The sequence below is a fragment of the Ailuropoda melanoleuca genome, chromosome X (assembly GCF_002007445.2).
Source record: "Ailuropoda melanoleuca isolate Jingjing chromosome X, ASM200744v2, whole genome shotgun sequence".
In the NCBI taxonomy this organism is placed as follows: Eukaryota; Metazoa; Chordata; class Mammalia; order Carnivora; family Ursidae; genus Ailuropoda; species Ailuropoda melanoleuca.
In genome coordinates, this window is record NC_048238.1 from 20,397,745 (window position 1) to 20,422,521 (window position 24,777).

The window sequence follows — 24,777 nt, forward strand, 5'->3', positions numbered from 1 at the left end:
CCCCAGATGCACTGTTCTCCTGGCTATAGGCCATTGCTGTCATTTAACGTATTGAAATTAAAGGAATTGAATCCAGAAGCATTGTTTTCTCACAAGTCATTAGCTAATAACAGTTTGTTTTGCTGACATCCTAGAAATTAGGATTGACTTCTCTAGCTTCAAATTTTAGGGTATAGATTTGTGGAAGTAAATAATATTAAATTGCTGCCGTATGTTTCCCAGAATCCTGTCTCAGTTTCTGGAACAGGTTATTGGTCAGATGCAATTTCTGGACATGAGCCCACTTTGGAAACTGCCAAGTGCTGGATCCAGTGCGTGTGAGATCATAATGATAATCGCTCTCCCTCAGTGAGTTTTGGTGACTTGCCCAGGTTCACACAGCTAGTTGGGATAGTTGGGGTTTCAGAAGCCCGCTGCCCTTAGCGAAAGAAGGAAAGGAAGATGAGCTGGTCGCTTTACTCAGAGTAGGAGCCTTTTCCAGTCCGGGCAGGGATGTCATTTAAGTGAAGTGAAAGCAGCTTAGAGAACAGGCTTGTTTCTCTTAATGATAAAGTTAAGAAGACCCCAGAAGACTGGGGAAGCATTCTGAGAACTGAGCCCTTGAGACAAGTCTCCTCCCTTCTGATAAGTTGAGGTGCTTCTCTACTGAAATGAAATCTTCCACTTTAGTGATATTGAATTTATGAATACATTAGAAAGAACATTATGTAGAGGACAGATTGTCCATTACCAATTTTCTTGTGAATAATTATGACCTTCCAGTTTCAGAGTTGATTTATTCATCTCTGCTGTGTATTTGTTACAGGAGTATTTCATCACTGAGAAATGTTAAGACTATTCAGATAAGTGAAAAGAAAGTCACTCCAAATTTCCATTACCAGGGGACAACCACCGTTAACATTTTCCTTCCATTCCATACTTTTTCCTAGGCATCCATATTTTTGTATGTGCACAATATGTTTTACAAAAATAACTGTGGACATTATAGATCTCTATACCATTACTAATGGTTTCAAAATGGTCCGTCTACAGGTAAGTCATGTGATTTGACCTCCTGTCATTGAGTTGTAGAATGGTTTGTATTTTTCTTGCTACTCTAAACAGGGCTCTTAAGAATAGCTCTTAAATACAGCTGTTGGCCTTGTCCTGTTATTTTCCTAGGATCAATTCCTGGGAGTGGAATGACTCTCTTTGGTCTTTTGATATATGTTGCTAAATTGCCCCTAGAAATACATCAGTTACACTTCCACACTCTAGAGGACACTGGTTATTCTTTGCCGGTGTGATGAGTGAGAATAGTACTGCATTGTTTTGCTTTTCTATTACTATTTTGAAGGGGAAGTTGTTGGCATCTGCATTGCCTCTGTGGTAGATTCCCCATTGATACCAGATCCCTTGCCTCATTTTCTGTTAGGGTGCTTATCTTTTCCTTTATTAAAGATAGTAACTCTGCAAATGTATTTTTCCCAGCTTTCACTTTATTTTTTGACTTTATAACCTATATCCCTGTAGAATTAACGAAATTCTGCAGAGTCCTATCATTTGTTTCTTCAGGGTTCTACCTGTGGTATTAAGCTTAGAACAGCCTTCCTTACCCCAAGGCATACTATACTATATACTTATTCACCTGATTTTCTTTTATCTTTTCTGTGATGTCATTCTTTTACGTTTAAATCATTTTTTTTTAAAGATTTATTTATTCTACAGAGATAGAGACAGCCAGTGAGAGAGGGAACACAAGCAGGGGGAGTGGGAGAGGAAGAAGCAGGCTCATAGCAGAAGAGCCTGATGTGGGGCTTGATCCCATAACGCCGGGATCACGCCCTGAGCCGAAGGCAGACGCTTAACCGCTGTGCCACCCAGGCGCCCCTACGTTTAAATCTTTTAACTAAGTTTTCAGCTTAAGGGTTAAAATCGGGATGTGACTTAAATTGGTAGCTAGCTGTCCCAACTAATTTGATGGTTTCCCTATTGACTTGGAATGTTACTTTATCAATATGCTAAATTTTTATGCACACATACTACACATACTTACTTGCCGTTGGGCCTTGTTTCAAGCTTTTTATTTGGTTCCATTGACTTGTCCGTTCTTAGTTACCATTCTTAGTATATTTTTCCCTCTGTATCTTTATAGTAATATACCATAATTCTTGACTTGGTTTGTTTTAATTGACTTTGTTCTGTCTACATTTCATCACTATATTTTACTACTATGAGAAATTCATTTCAAAATTTTACTCTTAAAAAGTTTCACATTATTTATTCATGGAAGCTGCTGCTTTAAGTCTTTCTAATAAATCCCTGGAAGTTTGGGGGGGATTGTCCTCATATTGTCAGAAGAAATATTAGAAATATTATTTTTTAATAGAAAGTTTCAAGCAAAACCTTGGGTAATACTTTAGTTTCTCCTTGTAGTCCATAATGATAATATCTCTACTTATAAAAATACCAGCACGTAAATAGTCTGGAGACAGCTGGGAAGTTTATGCATTAGTGCGTGAGATATAAAGACTGACCACTTTTTGTTTCCCTCCCACACAGCTTTCTGCAAGTTCTGATTAAAGTCAGAAATAGACACAATGATGTGGTTCCTACAATGGCACAAGGAGTGATTGAATACAAGGAGAAATTTGGGTTTGATCCATTCATTAGCAGTAACATCCAGTATTTTCTGGATCGGTTCTATACCAACCGCATCTCTTTCCGCATGCTTATTAACCAGCACAGTAAGTTGGATTTTTGGTCCACTTTCAAAAGGGCACCCAGAGTGATTTCTCCCAAATGTTTTCCTGTTGCCTCACTTAGAATTTACTATCTGTATAAATTTCACTTCTAGTTTAGTTTTTCCTAAGTAAATCCTATCTATTAAAAAGCTGTTGTTAGTATTCTTCGTTAATGGAAATCCTTGAAATTTTGATGTTCATATTAGAGACAGGAACCCTGCCTGCCTTTTAAGCCTCTGCTGTTAAATTCCTGGTGAGGGCGAGACAATACTTTAATGTGTCTCTGAGAGTGTGTGCTAGCCTTTATCCAGGATGTTATGTGTTTTTCTTTTTGGTTTTAAAAACGTCAATACTGGGAATATTGAATTGGCATTTTGACAATCTGAGCAATTGATCTTTAATTTCACAGTGATCATTGAAATCAGATTAAGCTAGTTGTCAAACCGTAGTCTCATATGGAGAGTTTTAATTCACTCACCAGGATGATAAGCAGATAAGGAAAAAACAACTAAAATTCTCACCACAGAAAAACTTTCTGGCTCATTTTCAGCATTGTCTCTTTGCCTGATTTCATAATTCTTGTGAAAAAGCATCTACATGTCTAGAGTCTAAATCATCCTCTTTGCTGAAGCAGAAAATGGGCAGAGCATCTCTACTAATTTGATTTATTTGGATTAGTGATTGTTATATAATTATTATGTGTGGGTTGGTCCCAAATGTATCTCTTTTAAAAATAGAAGTGTCTGATAGTGTATAGGAAATTTAAATGAAAAAAGAACCTAATTACTATTCAATTAAGCTACTTACATAACTACAATTTTTTTTTACCTAAATGTGTCTGTCTACATATATATGTACATGTTTTTAGATCACTGATTAATCTTGTACACCTCTGTTTTTCTTCCACTTAATCATTTGGAAGTTTATGTATTGGCCTAATGCCCTTGTCATTTTTCATAATTTAAAATCTCCCCATTTTTTAAAAAAGATTTTATCTATTTACTTGTCAGAGAGAGAGAGAGCATAAGCAGGGGGAGCGGCAGGCAGAGGGAGAGGCAGGCTCCCTGCGGAGCAAGGAGCCCAATGTGGGACTCCATCCCAGGACCTTGGGATCATGACCTGAGCCGAAGGCAGACACCCAACTGACTGAGCCACCCAGGCGTCCCAAAATCTTCCCTATTTTATTCCCTAATGTAAATTCTCCTTTTGTGGAATCTAAGTTATCCCCAATTTTTGTTTGATTTGAAAATAAGTACACCTATAAACATTTGGATTCAGATTACTTTTTTCTTTGGGGCTCCTTTTGGCTTTTATTCAGAAGTAGTATTTTGTAAATCTTGTGTATTGTGGAAGTATTTGAATGTAGTTTTAAAGATATTTGACCAAAAAAATATTTGAACAAATATTATTTGTGTATACTACATTGAAAAATACTCCCCGTGATAGAGGCATTTGAAATGTTCACAGTGAAGTCACTTTGCAAGCCTGCACTAACAGTACAGACTGCATTTTCCAAATAAGTAGTGAATGTTGGAGTCAGTGTCTAGAGTAGTACCGAGAAGGTGAGTAAACTTGGCTGAGGATACAAATAACTTTTTCATCCAGGTCACATGGGGTCAGGGCGAAAAGGGCTGGACCCCTGGCACGTGTTACTGCTTTCAGACCTGCTAACTGCAACCAGCAGATCTTAGAATGTGTCCTTCCTCCTTTGCTGTCCAGTAGAGATGATCACCCCTCATTGTATGTGTTCTGTACCTTTAAGTCACTCTGGATGGTAAAATGATTCTGACAAATAAGACAATCCTTTCAAAACTTGTAAGGCTACATTGCCTGCTTTGTTTTTAATCTCTCCCTTCCCTTTTGTGTTTGTTTAGCACTTCTGTTTGGTGGTGACACTAACCCCGCTCATCCTAAACACATTGGAAGTATTGATCCCACTTGCAATGTGGCTGATGTCGTGAAAGGTAAGGTGACCACTATAATGTTAGTGATTGTAGTCCAAACAGGACTGTGGTTTAATTGAGGCAGCTTGGCCATAGGGTTATGGTGCTGAGTTCTTTGCTGATTCATCAGGCCACTCTGGGCCCAAGCCAGTTGTGCCAAATAGATGTTCTTTCTAGGCAGTTCAGGAAAAGATGCATAATTAGCAGTGTTTGAAATGGGAGTTTCTTTTTTTTTTTTTAAGATTTTATTTATTTATTCGATAGAGACAGAGACAGCCAGCGAGAGAGGGAACACAAGCAGGGGGAGTGGGAGAGGAAGAAGCAGGCTCACAGCAGAAGAGCCCGACGTGGGGCTCGATCCCACAACTCCGGGACCACGCCCTGAGCCGAAGGCAGACGCTCAACTGCTGCGCCACCCAGGCGCCCCAAGCGCGAACGCAGTCCCCCAGTACCACAAATTATGCAGTCGAGTTTCCCACATTTGGGGAAATCGCAGGGGCGATTGAGTTTCTACCTCATTGACCAGTTTTGTCTTAAACAGTAAATGGTTGTTAGCTTAAGGAACATTCTAAGTTTTGATTGCTCCCATTATCTGAAACTTCCAGAAAATGTAAATCCACATTCTAAAGTTTGGCTAAATTCACATGTTTGTAAAATTCCAGCATCTTTCTGGTGTGCACCCCAGAGTTGGGAATCTATGTGGCATGTGAGCTTCACAGGTTCACTGGCCATCGGGCTAGATGGACAGTGTTCTACTAGTAGCCTTAGGGTAGAACAGAGCCCCACAGCCATACGTCCCTGGTACCCAGACACTTTGAATTTGAACAGCGGTTTCCTCATTATTCATTTAAGGTGAGTGTCACCTCCGGAAAGCCTTCCTGGTTGTAAGTGACCCACCAGGTGTTTGGACCTTTTCAGGGTTGTTTTTTTTTTTTCAAAGTGCTATGGTTACTCTGTGCAGCCTCAGATCCCCAAACTATCCCTTCCCAAGATTGGATCTCCTACTGTGGCCCTCCTCTCTCTCCTCTAAACACAAGTTTTCATGACCACAGCTCTCCCAGTTTTCATCACAGAGTTACTCTTTTTCTGAACTGTGTAGCTCAGTAGGAAGCAGACGAGGGCCTTGTCTTCTTGGTGAAGCTCTCAAGCCCACCTCAAGCAGAGTGACCTTTGCTGTTTGAGCTTAGAGAGCCAAGGGAGGTGGCCTAGTAGGTGCAGCCTCCCCAGTGGGGGAACAGACCAGACCTTCAGCGGCTATCAGTGGGGAAAACCTGTACTATTTGTTTACTCGGAGCATTGCTAAACCCAGGGAGAAGGACCCAGGCATGATGGCCTTAGCTCACCCAAGGATCGTTGAGCTGTTCTGGCCTCGGTTTAGGTAGGATACGTCTACTCAAATTATTTCAATTTTAAGGTGAATAGGCCCGACCTTAGCGCCCTAAGAATCCTATAGGTTGCTCACTTGCAAGGTAACACTGTGGTTGATCATGACCTCTGCAGGCCCCAGGGTGGAAGGGGAACAGGATCAGTCTTGTCCTAGTGTGTGTTCGTCAGACCCTAGCCCAATAGCTTTTATGAATCAGAAATCCTGGTTCAGGTAGTTGACTGCCCTTAGAGAAAAAGGCACAAATTCAGAAAGTAAAAGGAAATTATTATGCACTGCATATATGTCTTTTCTTTTGAACTATAAGCAATTTGAGGTCAGCTTTTATGTTTTACATTTGTTTTATAACTCATATAGAATGTATATGCCTTTAAGATGGTCAATAAATATTCCTTGGTTTGATAAATGTTAAACCTTTTGATAATTTACTTTTTTAAAAACAGCCTTATTGAGATCGAATTCTCATATCCATACAAGTCACCTGTTTAAAGTGTACACACAATTCAGTGGTTTTTAGCGCCGGTGCACAGCCATGCATCCATCACCACCATCAACCTCACACCGTCGTCACCAGGGAAAGAGACTCCGTGACTGCTGGCCATCGTTTCCCCTCACCCAGCCCTCGCCAACCACGGGTCTACTCTGTCTCTCTAGATTTGCTATTCTGGACATTTTACGTAAGTGGAATCCCACAATACGTGGCCTTCTGTGTCTGGCTTCTTTCACTTAGCAGAATGCCTTCAAGGGTCATCCGTGTCACACTGTGGGTTAGTACTTCATTCCTCACTGCTGAGTAATGTTCCGTTGTATGGATATACTGCATTTTGTTGATTCATCAGCTGATGGACATTTGGGTTATCTGGGAAACCTTGAACATGTTATGTTAACTTCTTTGGGCCTCAGTTTCTTCACCTATAAAATGGTGCTTTTGGTTAGTCATCTTTATCATAGGATTAAATGAGTTAATATAGAGAGAGCTCCTGAAGCAGGGATCGTGCCCAGGAAGGACTGCAGGCAAGTTTACTAGCAGTGGTCCTTGGGCATCGTATAAGTCATTTGGCTTCTTATTTAAGCCACTGATTGTATAATAGATTGGTGCCTTTACTTTTGTTTCTGGCGTAAACTATGAAATATTTTTAAAAGTCATTCAGGATATTTATAAGACAATTGGATATTTGACATTCAAGAAATATTGTTCGTTTTTTAGATGTGATACTGGTATTGTGATTATGTTTTTTAAAGGAGTCCTAGCTTCTAGAAAGCTGTTTTTGAAATGTTACCCATGATAGAGAATGACATGTGGGTTTTGCCTCACAGTGACACACAACAGAAAGGACTGGGCACATGTTGAAAACTGTTGAGCTTGGTAATGGGTATGTGAGGAGTCTTTATACTGCACTCTGTATCTTTGCATATGCTTGCAATTACTCATAATCACGTTGTAAAAACAGACTCGTGTTTATCACCTCATTGTTTCTTCACAGTCTTTCATTCCTTTTCAGAGAGATTTAAACCATGAATTGGTGCAACTAGATAAGTAAGAGAGTTCTAGGCACCTGGTAGCACTTCCCTGGCACAGAGAGAAGTGGCGCTAATGTGGGTCAGGAAGTCAGGTCGTGAGTGAGTCAGTAAGTCAGGTCGGAGGAGAAGATGAGGAGGAGCCTGCTGCACTTGACTCTTCAGGTGCAAAGAAGCTGCCCTTTTGCGGCACTTCCTGTTTGCGCTGCTCTTCCCAGCCCTGTTCTGTACTTCCGGTCGTGGCGAAACTTGTACTTCCCGTTGGTCTCTCTGACCGCGCCGCAAATTTCTCAAGAGCCAGAATTGCTCTTACCACTTCTCCATCACTCCTAGGGACAGCAGTTTTGTAGTGAAAACTAGCTGAAGGTGATGTGCAAAGCAGTTCAATTGATATGTGAAAGAAAGTGGGAAGTTTATGCTTGCGGTCTACCTCATAGCCTCCTGATTTCTTTGTCCTTCGGAGTCAGGGTCTGACCGTGGGCCACATCGTCCCCTTCCTCCCCTCCCTCCTCCTGTGCTTACTCACAGCTCTGACTCCACTTTCTCCAGCCCTTTTCCACTTTTTACCCAGGGGCACGACTGTTGTACTATGAATAAAGCTTCAGCTGTGTCCTCATGTAATTATTCCAGCCACTTGTCCGCATAGCATAGAGCCTGGATTCCTGGCAATGCTGGGGCCTGTGACAATCACCCCCTCTGCTCTTCAGCCACTCAGATTGTCACTTCCCCCAATACCCACGCTTGCACACACACTCCTGCCCCACGCTCATGTGGTAAAGAGGAAGGGCTCATGTGCTCTCTGTTCCCCACTGTGTCTTTCAAACCAGGTTGTTCGTTTTTTGACAGCCTCTTCTGGTAAGGAATTGAGCAGCAAACGGTGGTTTCAGTTTCAGAAAGTGCATAAACACATCGAGCTACGTTCACACAATCAAGTCTCCTGCCACCCTTCAGTACCTTCACAGATCGTGCCTACTATTACCCGGAGCACACTCAGTATGCTTGTGCATACTTTCTAGACTGCTCTTGTGCTTCTTCCACCTGGTGAGGTGGATGCTTACTAAGGGCCACTTGTCCTCAAACCAATGGTATAAGTTTTCCACCTGTTGTGACTCCATAATTTATTTCAGTATTATGTAAACTGAAGAAATGAGAGTACAGAAAAGAGACTTATCTGCATTAAAATCAAGTTGAATGCTTTGGAAAGACTTGATAGAGTCTCTTAAAAATGTAAGGAATGACAGTGAACAGGTAACTCTTAGGTTACGGGGCAGCACTGAGTAAAAATCTCAGAAGGAACCTGAGCACATGTTGCTTCACAAATACCTTTAAGTTTATTACTCTTTAAAGGAATAGGGATTGGAATTCACAGATATATGTAGCATTGTTTATCTAAGAAAGATGACCTAGAACCCCAAACTGATCCATATTGAAGGAAGAGGCTTTGGTCATATCTGAAAAGTTTGGCAGAGGATAATTATATATTCAAATGTGCATTTTGAAGTTAGTATTTACAATAATAGTCATACTTCAGGGCTTCCTACTTTATCCAGCATTTTGTCAGTCATCCAACTCCTGTCCCCAGCTGGGTCAGTTGAGAGGACTAACACCATGGTACCAAAATACTAAAAAGTGCTCATTGAAGAAAGTTTAGAAAATGTGGGGAAAAAGAAAAGAGAATAAAAATACCTGTTTTCGTAACTCAGTGAGAATGTTGTTTTATACATTTGAGTGCATACCACATTGACAGATGAGTATGCAACAGCAAATAATGTGAGTCATCCTTGTCTCTACAAAATCCATAGTATTTGTCTGTTTCCCCTTCTCCAGCACTAATGTGCATCAACACAACCTTCCGGGATGAATTTAGCACCTGACAGTGTAGCCTCTTTTCCGTTCTTTGTATTATTATAGTTGGAGTCCTTCCTGTATCTCATCTGCTGTACTCGTAATCTCTGTATTCGAATGGATTTTCCAGCTGCGTGTGTATAATCTTTATTCCTCAATGGAGTATTGGCCTTAAATCAGGTCCCTTTCCTACCATAGCAAAATGAGCTGAGCAACCTAGCAGGAAACTGGAAAGTCTCTTCTCCCTGCAGACTAAAGCACATTTTAACAGTCAGCTCTCTGTTTGATTGCTTCTGGGTCCACTCTTAATTCTCTGAGTGTCATGATACCTGAGCAGATGCTCTTTCTGGCTCAAGGTAAGACTGAGAGAATGAACAAAGTGAAGAGCACCAATGGTCAAAAGGCCTGCAAATTCTTCCGTGTCTTCTAGCAAAAAGGCACTTGAGTCTCTACCCCCAGATGCCCCAGGAGCAATGATCAGAAGGTCTCATAGGGCCCACGCCTCACAGTTACTCCCAGTACCCCTGAGTGCTGTTAAGAAGAGGAAGAAATGTGTGTCAGTATCTTTTGATCCTTGGTGAAGTCTTACTGTTCCCTTCCTCTTTTTGAGTAGTTGGTATTTTTTCATTGGCTTTTTACCTTCTCACGTTCTACTAGATTTCTCAGTTACTTTACTTGGTGTAGCTCTATCTCAGTTATTGTTTTCCTTTCATATTGTTTTCGGAAGCTTGATGTGGAGGGAGTAGGGGTTCTGGGTTTCACTGACAACTCTACTATTGATTTTCGCAGCTGTGAAGCTCCTGCATGAGTTAAGCACGGTCACATCTCCAGCCCACATGCCCTCCGTGCCCACCCACATGCCTGTGTATGTGCATGTGTGTGTCTTACAGCCTTATGGAGCCTTCATGAATGAACAACGATGCCATACTTAGATCTCTTGAAACAGACTACGGAACACTTTTTGTAGAAGGGTAGGGACAATATTTTTATTTTTGACTAGACAATTGTATAAATGTGTAAAAGCGGGGTGCATCTTGCATAACACTAATTAAATGTGCAGAACACTGAAGCATGCCTCCTTGCTGCTTACTTAGCACATTAATATCTACCTTTACACATCTGCAAATTATAGACTCATGGTAGCGAATGCTAGAATTAGTGTTGGAAAGCTGTTCCTATTATCCTCTGGGAGGTACCTAACATTGTGACCCTTTTCTCTCCTGTCTTAGTAAGAAACCAGGAAATAAAATGGAAAATCCTGTGGTAAGATCATTTTAAAGGTGGAAACTGTTAAATGCGTGGTACAGAAGTCAGCTCTCACAGTGACGTTGGCTTGCCTGTGTTATTCCTCCATGCTCTTATTGCATCCTGAGAGCATGTCATTATTCTGGTTCAGAAATAATGTCTTGTGCTCTTACTTAGGGCTCTTCAGGCTGCAAGGTACAGAGATCCACTTGTGTTAGCACAAGAAACAGACTTATTGAAAGAAACTAGTAGGTTTCATGGTAATCCAAACGCAGGAAGCACATCACAGTTGGAGCTATAGACGTTGGAACTGGGAAACAGAAAACAAGGTTGTTTTCTATGTATATCCTTGCAACTGGGGTTGCCAAGTCATGGCCCCTCCATCTTTCTCTTGTCTGTAGGCTAACTGACTTGTTTAGGGCAGCTCACTGAGGGCAGTGGTGGGTATTCCAGGCCCTCTAGATCATAAATACTCTCAGTGTGTCCTTTTTGTCTTCTGCCCTGCCTGAGTGTCTTGATTCTAAATTCTCAACAGATGAATTTAGTTGGCTTAGCCCATCTTTTTGCCCATGACCACAGGTTTTAGGATTCTGGTCAACCTGTAGATTGGTTGCCCTACATCAGATGTTCTGCCCCCACTTGTCTAGTTGGCTGTGGTTTGGGGAGTAGGAGAAAATCCAGTGCTTAAAAAAACTCTGGTTCCCGCTCAGGATGGGCTCTGGGTAGAAGCGTGATAAACATACCTTACTAGAATTGCACTGTAGCTTAAAAGGGTTTCTAAAGCAGCATATCTCTGACTTTGTAATGCTTTATGGTCATTTATGTTACCTCTTCTGGCAGTGGCTTTTTAAACCTGAGCTTGACAGTTTTTTATATCCTGTTAGACCCAAGTTAGGGACCTTGGCACCTTCATATTTGTTTTTTCAGCACTCACTCAAATTTATCCTTGTCTAGCCTCTTGTAAGAGATTTGTAAACTTGGGATGCCTGGGTGGCTCAGTTGGTGAAGTGTCTGCCTTCGGCTCAGGTCATGATCCCAGGTCCTGGGATCGAGTCCCGCATCAGACTCCTTTCTCAACAGGGAACCTGCTTCTCCCTCTGCCCGCCGCTCCCCCTGTTCATGCTCGCTCGCTCTCCCCCCTCCCTCTCTGACAAATACATAAATAAATCTTAAAAGTATATATATTTGTAAACAAATGATTATGTGTCTTCACAATAGGGGCTAATATTTGATAGCAGAATTCTGTGATGAATTTTGAATAGGAAAATCTTCTGATAAAAAAGTCTAATAAAAATTTTTCCATAATCTATTAAACATTCCTGTATGCTTTTTTTTTTTAAATAACTAATTCCTGGGGTGCCTGGGTGGCTCAGTCGATTGAGCATCTGACTTTTGATTTTGGCTCATGTCATGATCTCAGTGTCCTGGGATGGAGCCCTGCATTGGGCTCCACGCTCAGTGGGGAATCTGCTTGAGATTCTTTCCCTCTCCCTTTGCCCCTCCCCACCTCGTGCTCTCTCTGTCTCTTGGGGAAAGAAATAAAAAATAAATCTTCCCAAAAAACCCGTACTTCCTGGCTAAGTTTAATTTTTTGGGCTACTTGCTGTGCCAACCTTCACCCTACCCTTAAATAAAATATATTTAGTCTTGTGTGTTTATAGTTTGAGTAGCCTGAGGAGGTATATATGTGCCATACCCACCGTTTCGTTACTTGATGATCATTATTTTCCTTGAAAACAGATTTTTAAAATAATAGCATTTATATTCAGTGACAATAAAAGTCATTTCCTGATACTTGCTTTTGAAGATTGGTGGTAAATGCTGGCCCAAATATATTGCAGCCAAAAATAATTAGGTAAATTATCATATTTTTAAGTTTTGGCTTCTAATTAAAAAATAGAAGTGTTATTAGAACGCTTATTATAAGTAGAACTTGCATTTTACTCTAGAATAAAGGAAATGGTTTACTAATAAACCAGTAGTTGAATTTTGGTTATGTTGTTTTAAAGCTTTTTCTTGGGGGCGCCTGGGTAGTGCAGTGGTTAAGCGTCTGCCTTCGGCTCAGGGCATGATCCCGGCAATCTGGGATCGAGCCCCACATCAGGCTCTTCCTCTGGGAGCCTGCTTCCTCCTCTCCCACTCCCCCTGCTTGTGTTCCCTCTCTTGCTGGCTGTCTCTCTGTCAAATAAAGAAATTAAAAAAAAAATCTTTAAAGCTTTTTCATGTTTATGTTATTTAACTTAAACAAATTGTTTTGTTTGAATACATATGTGCTATCATATACCCCAGTACCCCATGACCATTCATGTCCTGGGAGAGACAGTGACAGAATTAGCATGACCTAGCCTTAGCTTTCTAGGCAAGTGGGCCCCAAATCTAGCTTCTCTTCAGAATTACTAAGTTTTTTTTTTTTAATATTTTATTTATTTATTTGACAGAGATAGAGACAGCCAGCGAGAGAGGGAGCACAAGCAGGGGGAGTGGGAGAGGAAGAAGCAGGCTCATAGCAGAAGAGCCTGATGTGGGGCTCGATCCCATAACGCCGGGATCACGCCCTGAGCCGAAGGCAGACGCTTAACCGCTGTGCCACCCAGGCACCCCCTAAGTTTTTTTTTTTTAAGATTTATTTATTCATTTTATTTTTTAAAAAAAATTTTAAAGATTTTATTTATTTATTTGACAGGGAGAGACACAGCGAGAGAGGGAACACAAGCAGGGGGAGTGGGAGAGGGAGAAGCAAGCTTCCCGCCAAGCAGGGAGCCCGATGCGGGACTCCATCCCAGGACCCTGGGATCATGACCCGAGCTGAAGGCAGACGCTTAATGACTGAGCCACCCAGGCGCCCCATATTTATTTATTTTAGAGAGAGAGAATGCGCAAGCAGGGGAAAGGGCAGAGGGAGAGAGGGAGAGAGAGAATCTTAAGCAGACTCTGCACTGAGCATGGAATGCAGGGCTCAATCTCACAGCCCTGAGATCACAACCTGAGCCAAAACCAAGAGTTGGATGCTTAACTGACAGAGCCACCCAGGTGCCCCTTAGTTTTTTAAAATACGGATTCCTAGGCCTCAATACAGACCTACTGCATCATAATCTCCAGGGGTTCATTTTATAATCTGTCTGGTTTTTTTTTAAACTTGGTAATGAATTCTACATATAGCCAGGTTTGGAAAACACTCTAGGCCTTAGTTCCCAGTCTGACCAAAAAGAACATCTGTCATCAGTATAACTGCACCTTGAAAACTTTCTCATGGGTAGGAGGATTGCTCTATTTAACAATGCTCCAACATTGGCTCCAGCCAGCCAGTGCTCTACTGGCTGAGCCAGCCAGGTGCCCCCGTAATGCAGTTTTTAATGATAGCACTGATACACTATAATTAGGAGTATGGTGTAAAAATTCTTAATGTGTGGTTTTAGGAACCATTCTGGGTCTCTGTGTTTCAAGTTGCCTGCTTCTTTCTGGACTCTGTCATCTTGCACAAGTTATATTTTTGTAATACTTTTTCTGTATAATGCTCTTATGATCTCGTGTTCCCGGCCAGGCTAATGCCATGAGGGACTAGCACTTTTAGCAGGACTGGGTCCTTCTCCTTTTATAGTGAATGGAAGAATGATGTTTAAACGTCTTTAATGGTGTTATATACTTGGGGGTTGTTGTTTTGTGGAGGTGTGTCGGCTTTGTATGTGGTTAACGAAGCGTCATTTTCAGATTTCAGTGTTTGTTGGTTGAAGGAAAGTGACCTTGGAGGTTCTCAGTCGGCTTTGTGCTTTCATGTCACTAGGTGGAGATGTAACATTGTTTAGTGGTGTCGCCAGAGCAGAGTGAGTCTTGATTTCTCGTCTCTTTACAAGACTACTTTGCACATATTTGATGAGGTTTCTTCTGTAAGGAAAAACTTGTATAATTCTAAATTTTCCTTTTCTTTTATTAGAGTTTAAAATCAATCCTACTTTAATGTCTGTTTTCACACTGATCAACTCTGTTTTAAATAATATTTTTCTCCTCTTAATAACATGTCCTTTGTCTACTCCTCGTTGTTTCATCTTGTCATAGTTATTCTAATGTCTCTGTCTGTGATTCTTTACAGTGGTTTAATTCTAAAAGTCTAATAAAATAATCAGAATTTTTACTCTGAAGTCAAATACGATGTAAAATTTTAATTTGGCAGCAATATGAGGTAAATGAACCAAAACTTCCAGTCTGAACATACCTGAATCTTATCTTTATATTATTTTAGGTTGACAGTGTCAAATTTGAACATTTAAATTCTGTAGGGGTTACTCCCCCCCTTTATTCCGTTCCTCTTGAATCTTAAGTATCTACTGTATGCACAATATTGCTGTAGGGGATTTAAAAAAAAGTACAAGCCTGTCTCCAAAGAGCTGGTGTCCAGTTGAGAACATTGCAAACACACCTACAAAGCATGTTAAAGTAATCTGAATATCTGATCTTCAGAAACTCTGAAGTTGGAACTTAAAAAAAATCTCACTTTGGAGACGATTCTGGCCATTCCTCAAATGTTTAAACATTGTGATACCTTATGATCAAGCAATTTTCCTCTCCTAGGTATATATCCAAGGGAAATGAAAACATATGTTCACCAAAAAAAACTTGGACATGAATGTTCATAGCAGCATTATTCATAATAGCCACAAAGTGGAAACAATCCAAATGTCCCTCAGCAGGTGAATGGATAAACAAAATGTGTGTGTGTGTGCAGTGTAATACTATTCAGCTGTAAGGAGGAATGAAGCGCTGACCCACGTTGTGACGCGGATGACCCTTGAAGGCATTCTGCTAAGTGAAAGAAGCCAGACATAGGAGGCCACGTATTGTGTGATTCCACTTACGTAAAATGTCCAGAATAGCAAATCTAGAGAGACAGAGTAGACCCGTGGTTGCCGAGAGCTGGGTGGGGGTAAATGATGGCCAGCAGTCACGGAGTCTCTTTCCCTGGTGACGACGGTGTGAGGTTGATGGTGGTGATGGATGCATGGCTGTGCACCGGCGCTAAAAACCACTGAATTGTGTGTACACTTTAAACGGGTGACTTGTATGGATATGAGAATTCGATCTCAGTAAGGCTGGTTTAAAAATAAGTTATCAAGAGGTTTAACATTTATCCAAAGAAGGAATATGTATTGGCCATCTAATAGGTATATACTAAGTTCTATATGAGTTACCTATCCAGTGTGAGGCACAAGCCCTGACCCCAGATTGCTTACAGTTCAAGAGAAAAGGCCCCTGTGCGGTCTATAATAATGGACTTTGCTTTCTGAATGTTTCCCATCTTTTGGGATGTAACTGCCTGAATTCTCTTCCAGCTATTTCTTTAATAGCCCTGATCTTCTTACCCTATGTCTTTTTTTTCCTTTCAAAAGCAAACTGTTGCTCCTCAGACTTTGATAAATATTAGGCCGAATCTATTACCTTTAGCTAACTTAAAGAACATTATTTAAGCTGTGGTAGTGTCCCAAATAACTTAGAGTGTGTGGCTCGTGGAAACCCATTCATTCAGCAAATACTTACTGATATTTCATTACAAATAACTGGCAAATCTTAAATCTTTTGGCATTATTTTTTTTTAAGATTTTATTTATTTGACAGAGATAGAGACAGCCAGTGAGAGATGGAACACAAGCAGGGGGAGTGGGAGAGGAAGAAGCAGGCTCATAACGGAGGAGCGTGACGTGGGGCTCGATCCTATAACGCCGGGATCACGCCCTGAGTCAAAGGCAGACGCTTAACCGCTGTGCCACCCAGGCGCCCCTGGCATTATTATTTTTAAAAAGTATTTTAAAATTCTTTTTATTTCAGTTGATGAACCAACATTGATATGTTATCATTTTTTTAAGATTTATTTATTTTAAAGAGAGAACACGTGGGAGAGGCAGAGGGAGAGGGAGAGAGAATCTGAAGCAGACTCCCTGCTGAGTGCGGAGTTCGACTCAGGGCTCGATCTCACGACCCTGAAATCACGACCTGAGCTGAAACCAAGAGTTGGCCACTTAACAAGCTGTGCTACCCAGGCACCCCAACATTGATATATTATTATTAACTGAAGTGTCTAGATTATATTAAGGCTTACTCTTTGTGTTGTGTAGTTCTCCTGGCTTTAACAAGTGCATAATGACATGTATCCACCATTGTAGTATCCTACAGAATAGTTTCACTGCCCTAAAAATGCCCCATGCCCTACCTATTCATCCCTGCCCCTCCTACCTCCCCTTGAACCCCTGGAAGCCACTGATCGTTTTACTGTCTCTATGGTTTTGCCTTTTCTAGAATGTCATATAGTTTTTAATTAAAAAATTTTTTTATTATTGAAGTATAGTTGACATACTATGTTACTTTCAGGTATACAACATAGTAATTCAACAGTTCTAGTCATTACTCAGTGTTCACCATAATAAGTGTAGTCACCATTCTGTCACCATGCAAATGATACCCACAAAAAAATACCACCTCACAGCAGTCAGAATGGCTAGTATCAGAATGACAAGAAATAACAAGTGTTGGTGCAGATGTAGAGAAACTCTTTGGGGGAGTGTATTCGGTCCAGCTACTATGGAAAATAGTATGGAGGGTTCTCAAGAAACTAAAAATAGAAGTACCATATGATCCAATAATTCCACTTCTGAGTATTTACCCAAGGAAAACAAAGACACTGATTCAAAGATATTTGCACCCCACATTTATTGCAGCATTATTTACAATAGTCAAGATATGGAAGCAACCCAAGTGTCCATTGATAGATGAATGGATAAAGGAGCGGTATATACATACAGTGGAATATTACTCAGCCATAAAAAAAGAATGAAGTCTTGCCATTCACGGCAACATGGATGGTCCTAGAGGGTATTATGCTAAGTGAGATAAGTCAGACAGAGAAAGACAAATACCGTATGATTTCACTTACATATGAAATCTAAAAAACAAAACAAACAAACAGACTCTTAAATACAGGGAACAAACTGGTGGTTGCCAGAGGGGCCAGTGGGGGAGGGGTGAAATTGGTGAAGGGGATTAAGAGATAGAACTTTCTAGTTAAAAAATAATTAAGTCACAGAGATGTACAGCATAGGGAATATAGACAGTAATATTGTAACAACAAATACCTTTTTGCTGCAATTTAGTCAGGTTGCATGGTGTTGAAAAGTACAGTCCTGACTTTATAGATTTTCATTTAAAATGCCTTTTAGGAATATTTAAAAGCTAAACAAATGTACGCTTAGTATAGAACTGGCCATATTGTCATTAGTGCAGTATTTTGATATCATTGTGGTCATTAAAACTTTACAGGAGGAGAAATTTTGGTTCAGTCATAATAATTCGATTATAGTCAAAAAAGACTAGCTTTTAAAAAGCAATAATTAATTTTGAATCCATCAGGTTTGTAACTGTCCTGTTTTTGTTTATCTATCTGTCTGCTTATGTCTAAAGCTAAACTTTTTTTTTAAAGTCTTCTTTTATTTTTTTTTTTATTTTTTAAGATTTTATTTATTGATTGATTTGACAGAGAGAGAGACAGCCACCGAGAGAGGGAACACAAGCAGGGGGAGTGGGAGAGGAAGAAGCAGGCTCCCAGCGGAGGAGCCTGATGTGGGGCTCGATCCCAGAATGGCGGGATCACGCCCTGAGCCGAAGGCAGACGCTTAACCACTGCACCACCCAGGCGCCCCTAAACTTTTTTATTTCTTTGCAGATGCCTATGAAACTGCCAAGATGCTGTGTGAGCAGTATTACCTGGTAGCTCCGGAGCTGGAAGTTGAAGAATTTAATGGTAAAGAAAACATCGTTTTAACCTTACGTACAAGGAAGTTGACTAAAAATATGATGATACCTGAGCTGTATTTCATTGAGATCCCTCCAAATATGCTGCTTTTTCATTTTTCATTTTTTTTAAAGCCTTTCTATCTCTTTGGTCACCTAGGTATATTGTTGTAAGGAGTTTTTTTTTTTTAAGATTTTATTTCTTTATTTGACAGAGATAGAGACAGCCAGTGAGAGCAGGAACACAAGCAGGGGGAGTGGGAGAGGAAGAAGCAGGTTCCTAGCGGGGGAGCCTGATGTGGGGCTCGATCCCATAACACCAGGATCACGCCCTGAGCCGAAGGCAGACGCTTAACCGCTGTGCCACCCAGGCGCCCCGGGAGTTTTTGTACAGGAGGATGTAATCTATTTGAACTCAGAGATCTTGGAACAGAAGTCATCAAGGTAGAAAGTGCACAAACATATGAGTGGGCAGGTCTCAAAATAACAAATGCCAAGCAGTTAGTAAACATATGGAAACGTGTTTAACTAGACTAATCAGAGAAGTACAAACATGAATGGAGAAGTGCCATTTTTGTCTTTCAAAATGGCAGTGATTATTATGTTGTAATGCTTTGAATTGGTGCCCAGAAGAATACTCTCTTGACAACACTCACACATTTCTGGTATAAGTTTAAATTAGTACAGCCTTTCTCAAAAAATGCTAGCAATGTCCTTTCTCTTGGCCCAGTAAATTAAAATTCAGTAATGGTCATATTCTTTGGTCTGGTAAATTAAACTTCAGAAAATTTATTATGAGAAAATAAAGGTGTACACAGATGTATGGTTTTCTAAAACAGAAAAATTAGAAAACAACCCAAGTTTTCCACAATAGAAGATTATTTAAATAAATTGTGGTACGTCCATAAGATAGAATACTAAGCAGCCATTCAAAATAATGCTTTAAAAGAGTATTGAATGAATGGAAAAAGGTGAGTTTTTAAAATACAGGCTATAGAAGTTTGTAGTGGTGCAAGTTCAATGGAAAATATTTTGAAGGATTGATAGCACCAAAATACAAACAGCTTTCTGGATTATGGGGTTATAGCTGATTGTTATCTTAGTCATATAATTCTGTATTTATTTGCATGTGACCTTTATTTATTTGTAAGTTACAAGAGTGACATGCTCGTTGGGAAAATACAAACAATACAGAATGTAGAGTAAGAAGTGAAAGTCCCCTCACTCTCTCGGGACCGTACAGAGCTTTGTTTTTTTATGTAAATGGGATTGAAACTATACATGTTTTATAACTGGTGTTCTTCACTTCTCCTTGAAGATCTTTGCATGTATTAATGTCATTTAGAGATTATTCACAGTGTAGATTGCCATTATTTAGTCATTTACCATTGAGCAGACTTTTAGAATTTCTAATTTTCCCATATTCTTTATAATGAACAGTGAGGGGCGTGTCTGTGTCTGGAGGGTGGGAAAATTTTGAACACGTGGAAGCATTTCTGTAGGTAGGGTCCCTAGAAGTGGAATGACTGAATCTTACATAGGGCGTGGGCTTTTACAATTAAAGATAAACCAAATTCCCTCTCAAAAATATGCCAAAAATGTATTTTGCTTATAATGAGATCAACATGTGAAAAGACGTTAGACTATTGTTGTAGGACAGTTGCCCCTACATTCTACTGGAAGGTATGGAATCAAAGCTGCTTTCCAAGTCTGTTGGGTTCTCTGAGAAGAGTTGTGCCCGTATTTTGGATCAGTACACTGCATGGACTTTGCTGGAGTGGTCCTGAGTAGCAGCGTCTCGGTATTCTCTCTTCATACCAGCTAGGCAAGGCCTGACTTCACCATGCACATTTCTCTTTGTCCAACACGGAACTTAAATTCGCAGGTAGTAACCAATTGCTCTTTTGCATGAATGGCAGCCTGACTCACTCTAAAGGCCACAGCAGCTAGCCTGCTCCCGCTGATTCCCAAGAGCTAGCTGCGTCACACATTTCTTCTCAGTGAAGCTGCCACACCAGGCAGCGGACCTTCCCAGGAGAGGAGATTAACGACTATTTTTGGCACTGTCTCATGCATAATTTTTGAAGTCCCTTTACCCATCACTAAGATAAATGAGTGCTGCGGGTTATAGGCAGCCTCTAGTTTCCTGTTGCTTTGGGTAATGTGTTTATGATTTCTCTTTTATGATTTCTGAATGTCAAAGCTCTTTGTGGGCATGGCTAAGGGCTGTGCTTCAGCTCTAACAAGTTCTGAGGTAGAGATGCAGTTCAGGGGTTGGTCTTGAACACCTTAAGTAGATGCCACTTTGTAGAGAGTTGATGTTTGCCACAGCATGTCGCCTATCTCAGTTTTCCTGGAAGAAAATCCATCAGATCTAGATTCTTAGGGATTCATTTTCAGAGCCCGTGTGAACTAGCTACGCTGCTTCTTTCACATTGCTTTCATTACCCGACGGGTGCCTTGAACAGTAGTGAGTAATAGTGCTGCCCTCTGCTCTGCACTTGAGAACAATGATACTGCCACTAACCCGAAAGAACCTGCGTGGCTTCCTGAGACTCATTCCATTCTTTTGACATATCATCTTTCGTTCTGAATCTTTGGGTTTTTCTTCTTTCCCATTGTAGACCCCTGAGAAAGTAGTGAATAGGACTATGGAGGACATACATGAGTATTTAACAGTCATCACTAGAATTCTGGATATTGGGAGCCAGCTAGAATAAACTTTATTATCCATTTGATAACGCTTCACAGGAGCATTAAAAATAACAGATGTTTGTTTATCTTCTATCAGGTTTCAGATTTTTCCGACTTGCCCTCGGTGGCAACCCACATTGGTTTCTCCAGAGAAAAGCATCCATTTTGTCACACTTGTTCTCGTTTTAGCTCTCTGATTCTCCTGAGAAATCACTTGCCTGAACATGAAGCAAAGAAACCTCTTTTCTTACCTGTTTTGGATCCTTGTGGTGAGGCAGCATGGCTCAGAGGAACGATGTGAGCTTTGTAGCTAAGCCAGGCGGTGGGAGGGAACACAAGGAGCAACTTCCTTGTCTCTAGATACTCTAGATCACCTAGTGTGGTGATAAAAGGATACTGTTTCTAGGGCCTTAAATACAGCTCCAGACACGAACTAGGTATTTTTAAAAGGATGGCTACTGGAAGTCAGGGTTGGCTTGGGAAGGATAAGACTTACTATGATTACTACTTGGATTTCTTCACCATTTCTAGATTAGTCTTTCCTGTCAAGAGGTTCGTTCATGCCTTTGGGTTTGGTGGGCAACATGACAACTTCAAGTCATGGGTGGCTCAGTCGGTTAAGCGTCTGCCTTCAGCTCAGGTCATCATCCTGGCGTCCTGGGATCAAGCGCTGCATCAGGCTCCCTGCTCAGTGGAGAGCCTGCTTCTCCTTCTCCCTCTGCCTGCCGCTCCCCTTGCTCATGCATGCTCTCTGTCTCTCTCTCTGTCAAATGAATAAATAAAATCTTTAAAAAAATTTTTAAAAAGAAAACTTCAAGTCATACTATATATACTTTGTTAGAAGAGGGTTCATAGTGGTGCTGGGGTGGCTCAGTTGGTTAAGTGGCTGACACTGGATTTTGGCTCAGGTCATGATCTCAGGGTCGTGGGATCAAGCCCTGTGTCCAGCTCTGCACTCAGTGAGGAGTCTGCTTGTCTCTCTCCCTCTGCTCTTGCCCCCGCTTGCATTCTCTTGCTCCTTCTCTCACTCTCTCTCTCTCTCAAATAAATAAATAAAATATTTTTTTAAAAAGAGGGTTCACAGAAAGGTGTGTATCTATCTTGGGATCTTTGATTTCTAGTTTCCCTATATTGGGTACTTTTGTGGGTATTTTCAGTGAAGGAGTTCTGTACAACAGTTGAAAAGCCATTGCTGGTAGCCCTGTTAATACCATAAAGTTTATTTTTAGTAATGATACTAGCCAGCATTTATTGACTACTTACATTGTGGTAGGCTCTTTGCAAACTAGTTTATCACTATTATCCCACTTAATCCTTATATTAACCCAGTGAGATATGTACTGTGCCTATTTCAGGTACGGAACACTGAGGCCCAGATGTTCTAAATACCTATTACTGTGTCTATTAAATGCCAGAATCAGGACTTAATCCCAGTATGATTTTGAGTAATGCTGTGTACTGTTTCTAATAGCCTTATCCATTGACTTTGGGGCTTGATTAATCACCTCTAAGTGCCCAGCTACCTTTTCTTTTAAATGCATTTCTTTTCTGCCTAGCCTCTAGTTTTTTCATTCTTACAGGAGAATTATCTGAAAATGAAATTCTTTGTATCCCATGTGGAGTTCTGTTGGTATTTATTAAGTGTTTCAATTAATGGTTTTTAGAGCAATGACTCTATAACATATAGACTTGATTATTTCTTGAGCCTTGAGCATGAAACACCTGGGCCATTTTTTTCCATTTACTTTTAAAAATGTACCCTTGGATGGAAAATTCATATTGCACTTGTGTTCTATTTTAGAAAGTTAATAGGGGCGCCTGGGTGGCACAGCGGTTAGGCGTCTGCCTTCGGCTCAGGGCGTGATCCCGGCATTATGGGATTGAGCCCCACATCAGGCTTCTCCGCTATGAGCCTGCTTCTTCCTCTCCCACTCCCCCTGCTTGTGTTCCCTCTCTCGCTGGCTGTCTCTATCTCTGTCGAATAAACAAATAAAAATCTTTAAAAAATAAAAAAAAAGAAAGTTAATAAATATCTATTAAGGGTCCACTACATAAAAGCCATTGGACCCAGGATTAGGTTAAGAGTCATGGACAAAAGCATTGGGCTTGGTTTTAAAAGGAAAGAAAGATATCTAACCTATAATGTTCCCAAAGAAAATAAAAGTACAAGTAATTGAGCAAGCCTACAGATGATTCCTAGAGAATGTTGGTTCAACTGAAAAGAAAAAAAAAATCAAAGAATTAGATTTGGAAGAAGGTTTGGAGTGAAGAGGTTGAATTCAGAAGGCTGTTTATATAATTTATCATGCCTTTTGGTACAAGATAGCCTGAGTGTTCAGCTTGTTCCTGGGGATCCATTAAAATGACAGTAAAGGAGTACAAACAAAAACAGCAAAGAAACCAAGAGCAGTCATCAGTGGACCACGGGTCCCACCTCCTGCCAGAGGGTAAACCGATGGAAGTCTGCTCATTACAGATGGAGCAGAAGAAGCCACAAAGGAGAGGCTACAGCAAAGACAGAGGGACCCCGGGAGCAGAGCCAGTAGGTGCAAAGTACTGGAAAGGAAAGCCAAAGGTGTACGGGTCAGTTGAAAGCTGGTCTAAGGCAGAGCACAGAGGGGTGATGGGGAGCACTGGGCTCGGCTGTCCTCTGCATACAGTCAGTCACAAGCATTTTTCCTGGGTAGAAATTAAAATCAGAGTACTTTCTTCAAGAATAACCTTGGAAAAAGTGGGGCTGTTCACGTACCTGTTGTTAGCCCAAAGTAAAAGCCCTCTTCTTTGAGAATTTGGGGCACCCTCTGGTCAGAAGCCAGCTTACTGTCTGCATATCCTAAAGTCACTTGAGAAGTCTTGACCACATATGCAGGGCTCCAAGTCAGCCTTCTTGTTTAGTTGAGGGCTCCAGGGGGACTGGCTCCCTCAAATGATTCATCCAGTTCCTCATTCTTCAACAAGAATATTACTACCAAGGTGTATCAGACCTCAGGTGACACCCAGCAGCATGAGGAAAACCTGGCTAGCATTAAACTTACCAGCTGCACTGTCATGGCCAGGAGACTACCCCCCCTTTCTAAATTCTGAGAGAAAATGATTTTGAATGCAGAATTTTGTACTAAGCCAAACCTTCAAGTGAGTCAGAGGTGTAAGGATTGAAAAATGTGAAAAATGTATTTCCCAAGGGCACCTTTCTGAGGTAGGCTACTTAACTGACTTGATGGCATATATAATATGGGCATAAGAAATAGTGAAGAACATACTAGAACTTCAATCAAAAACAGTTTGAGGGTGATAGCTATGCGGCATGTTTGGAAGGCCATCAATTATAATTTGAAAAATTTTAAAGAATGAAATGGATATCCCGCACTCGAATAGGAAGCTGGAAGATCTTACTGATATGGTAAGGAAGCATGTTTCCTTATAGGAAGGGTGGTTAGAAGCTCCAGGAAATAAACAAAACTGTGTAAGAAGGACACAGTCTAAATAGTCAGTAACCTAAAAAAGGGTAGCATGATTTTGGAGGAGTTGGTGGAGGATTAAGAGAATCCATTTCACCTTAAATAAAGGTGAGAACATTCTTCTTCATGTGACCCATGTAATATGTCACTGGAATCACAGGGAAGGAATGTTGTCAACTACACTGTCACGGCCA

General features: G+C 40.8%; 1 protein-coding gene across 1 annotated transcript in view; it reads left to right on the forward strand.

The window, feature by feature from the left end:
• PDK3 (pyruvate dehydrogenase kinase 3) overlaps positions 1–24,777 on the forward strand; it is a 65,960-nt gene that overhangs the window by 27,433 nt on the left and 13,750 nt on the right. The window contains 3 exon segments of the mRNA XM_011234129.3: positions 2,542–2,726; positions 4,598–4,687; positions 18,364–18,441. Of these exon segments, the coding sequence (XP_011232431.2) occupies positions 2,542–2,726; positions 4,598–4,687; positions 18,364–18,441 (353 nt within the window).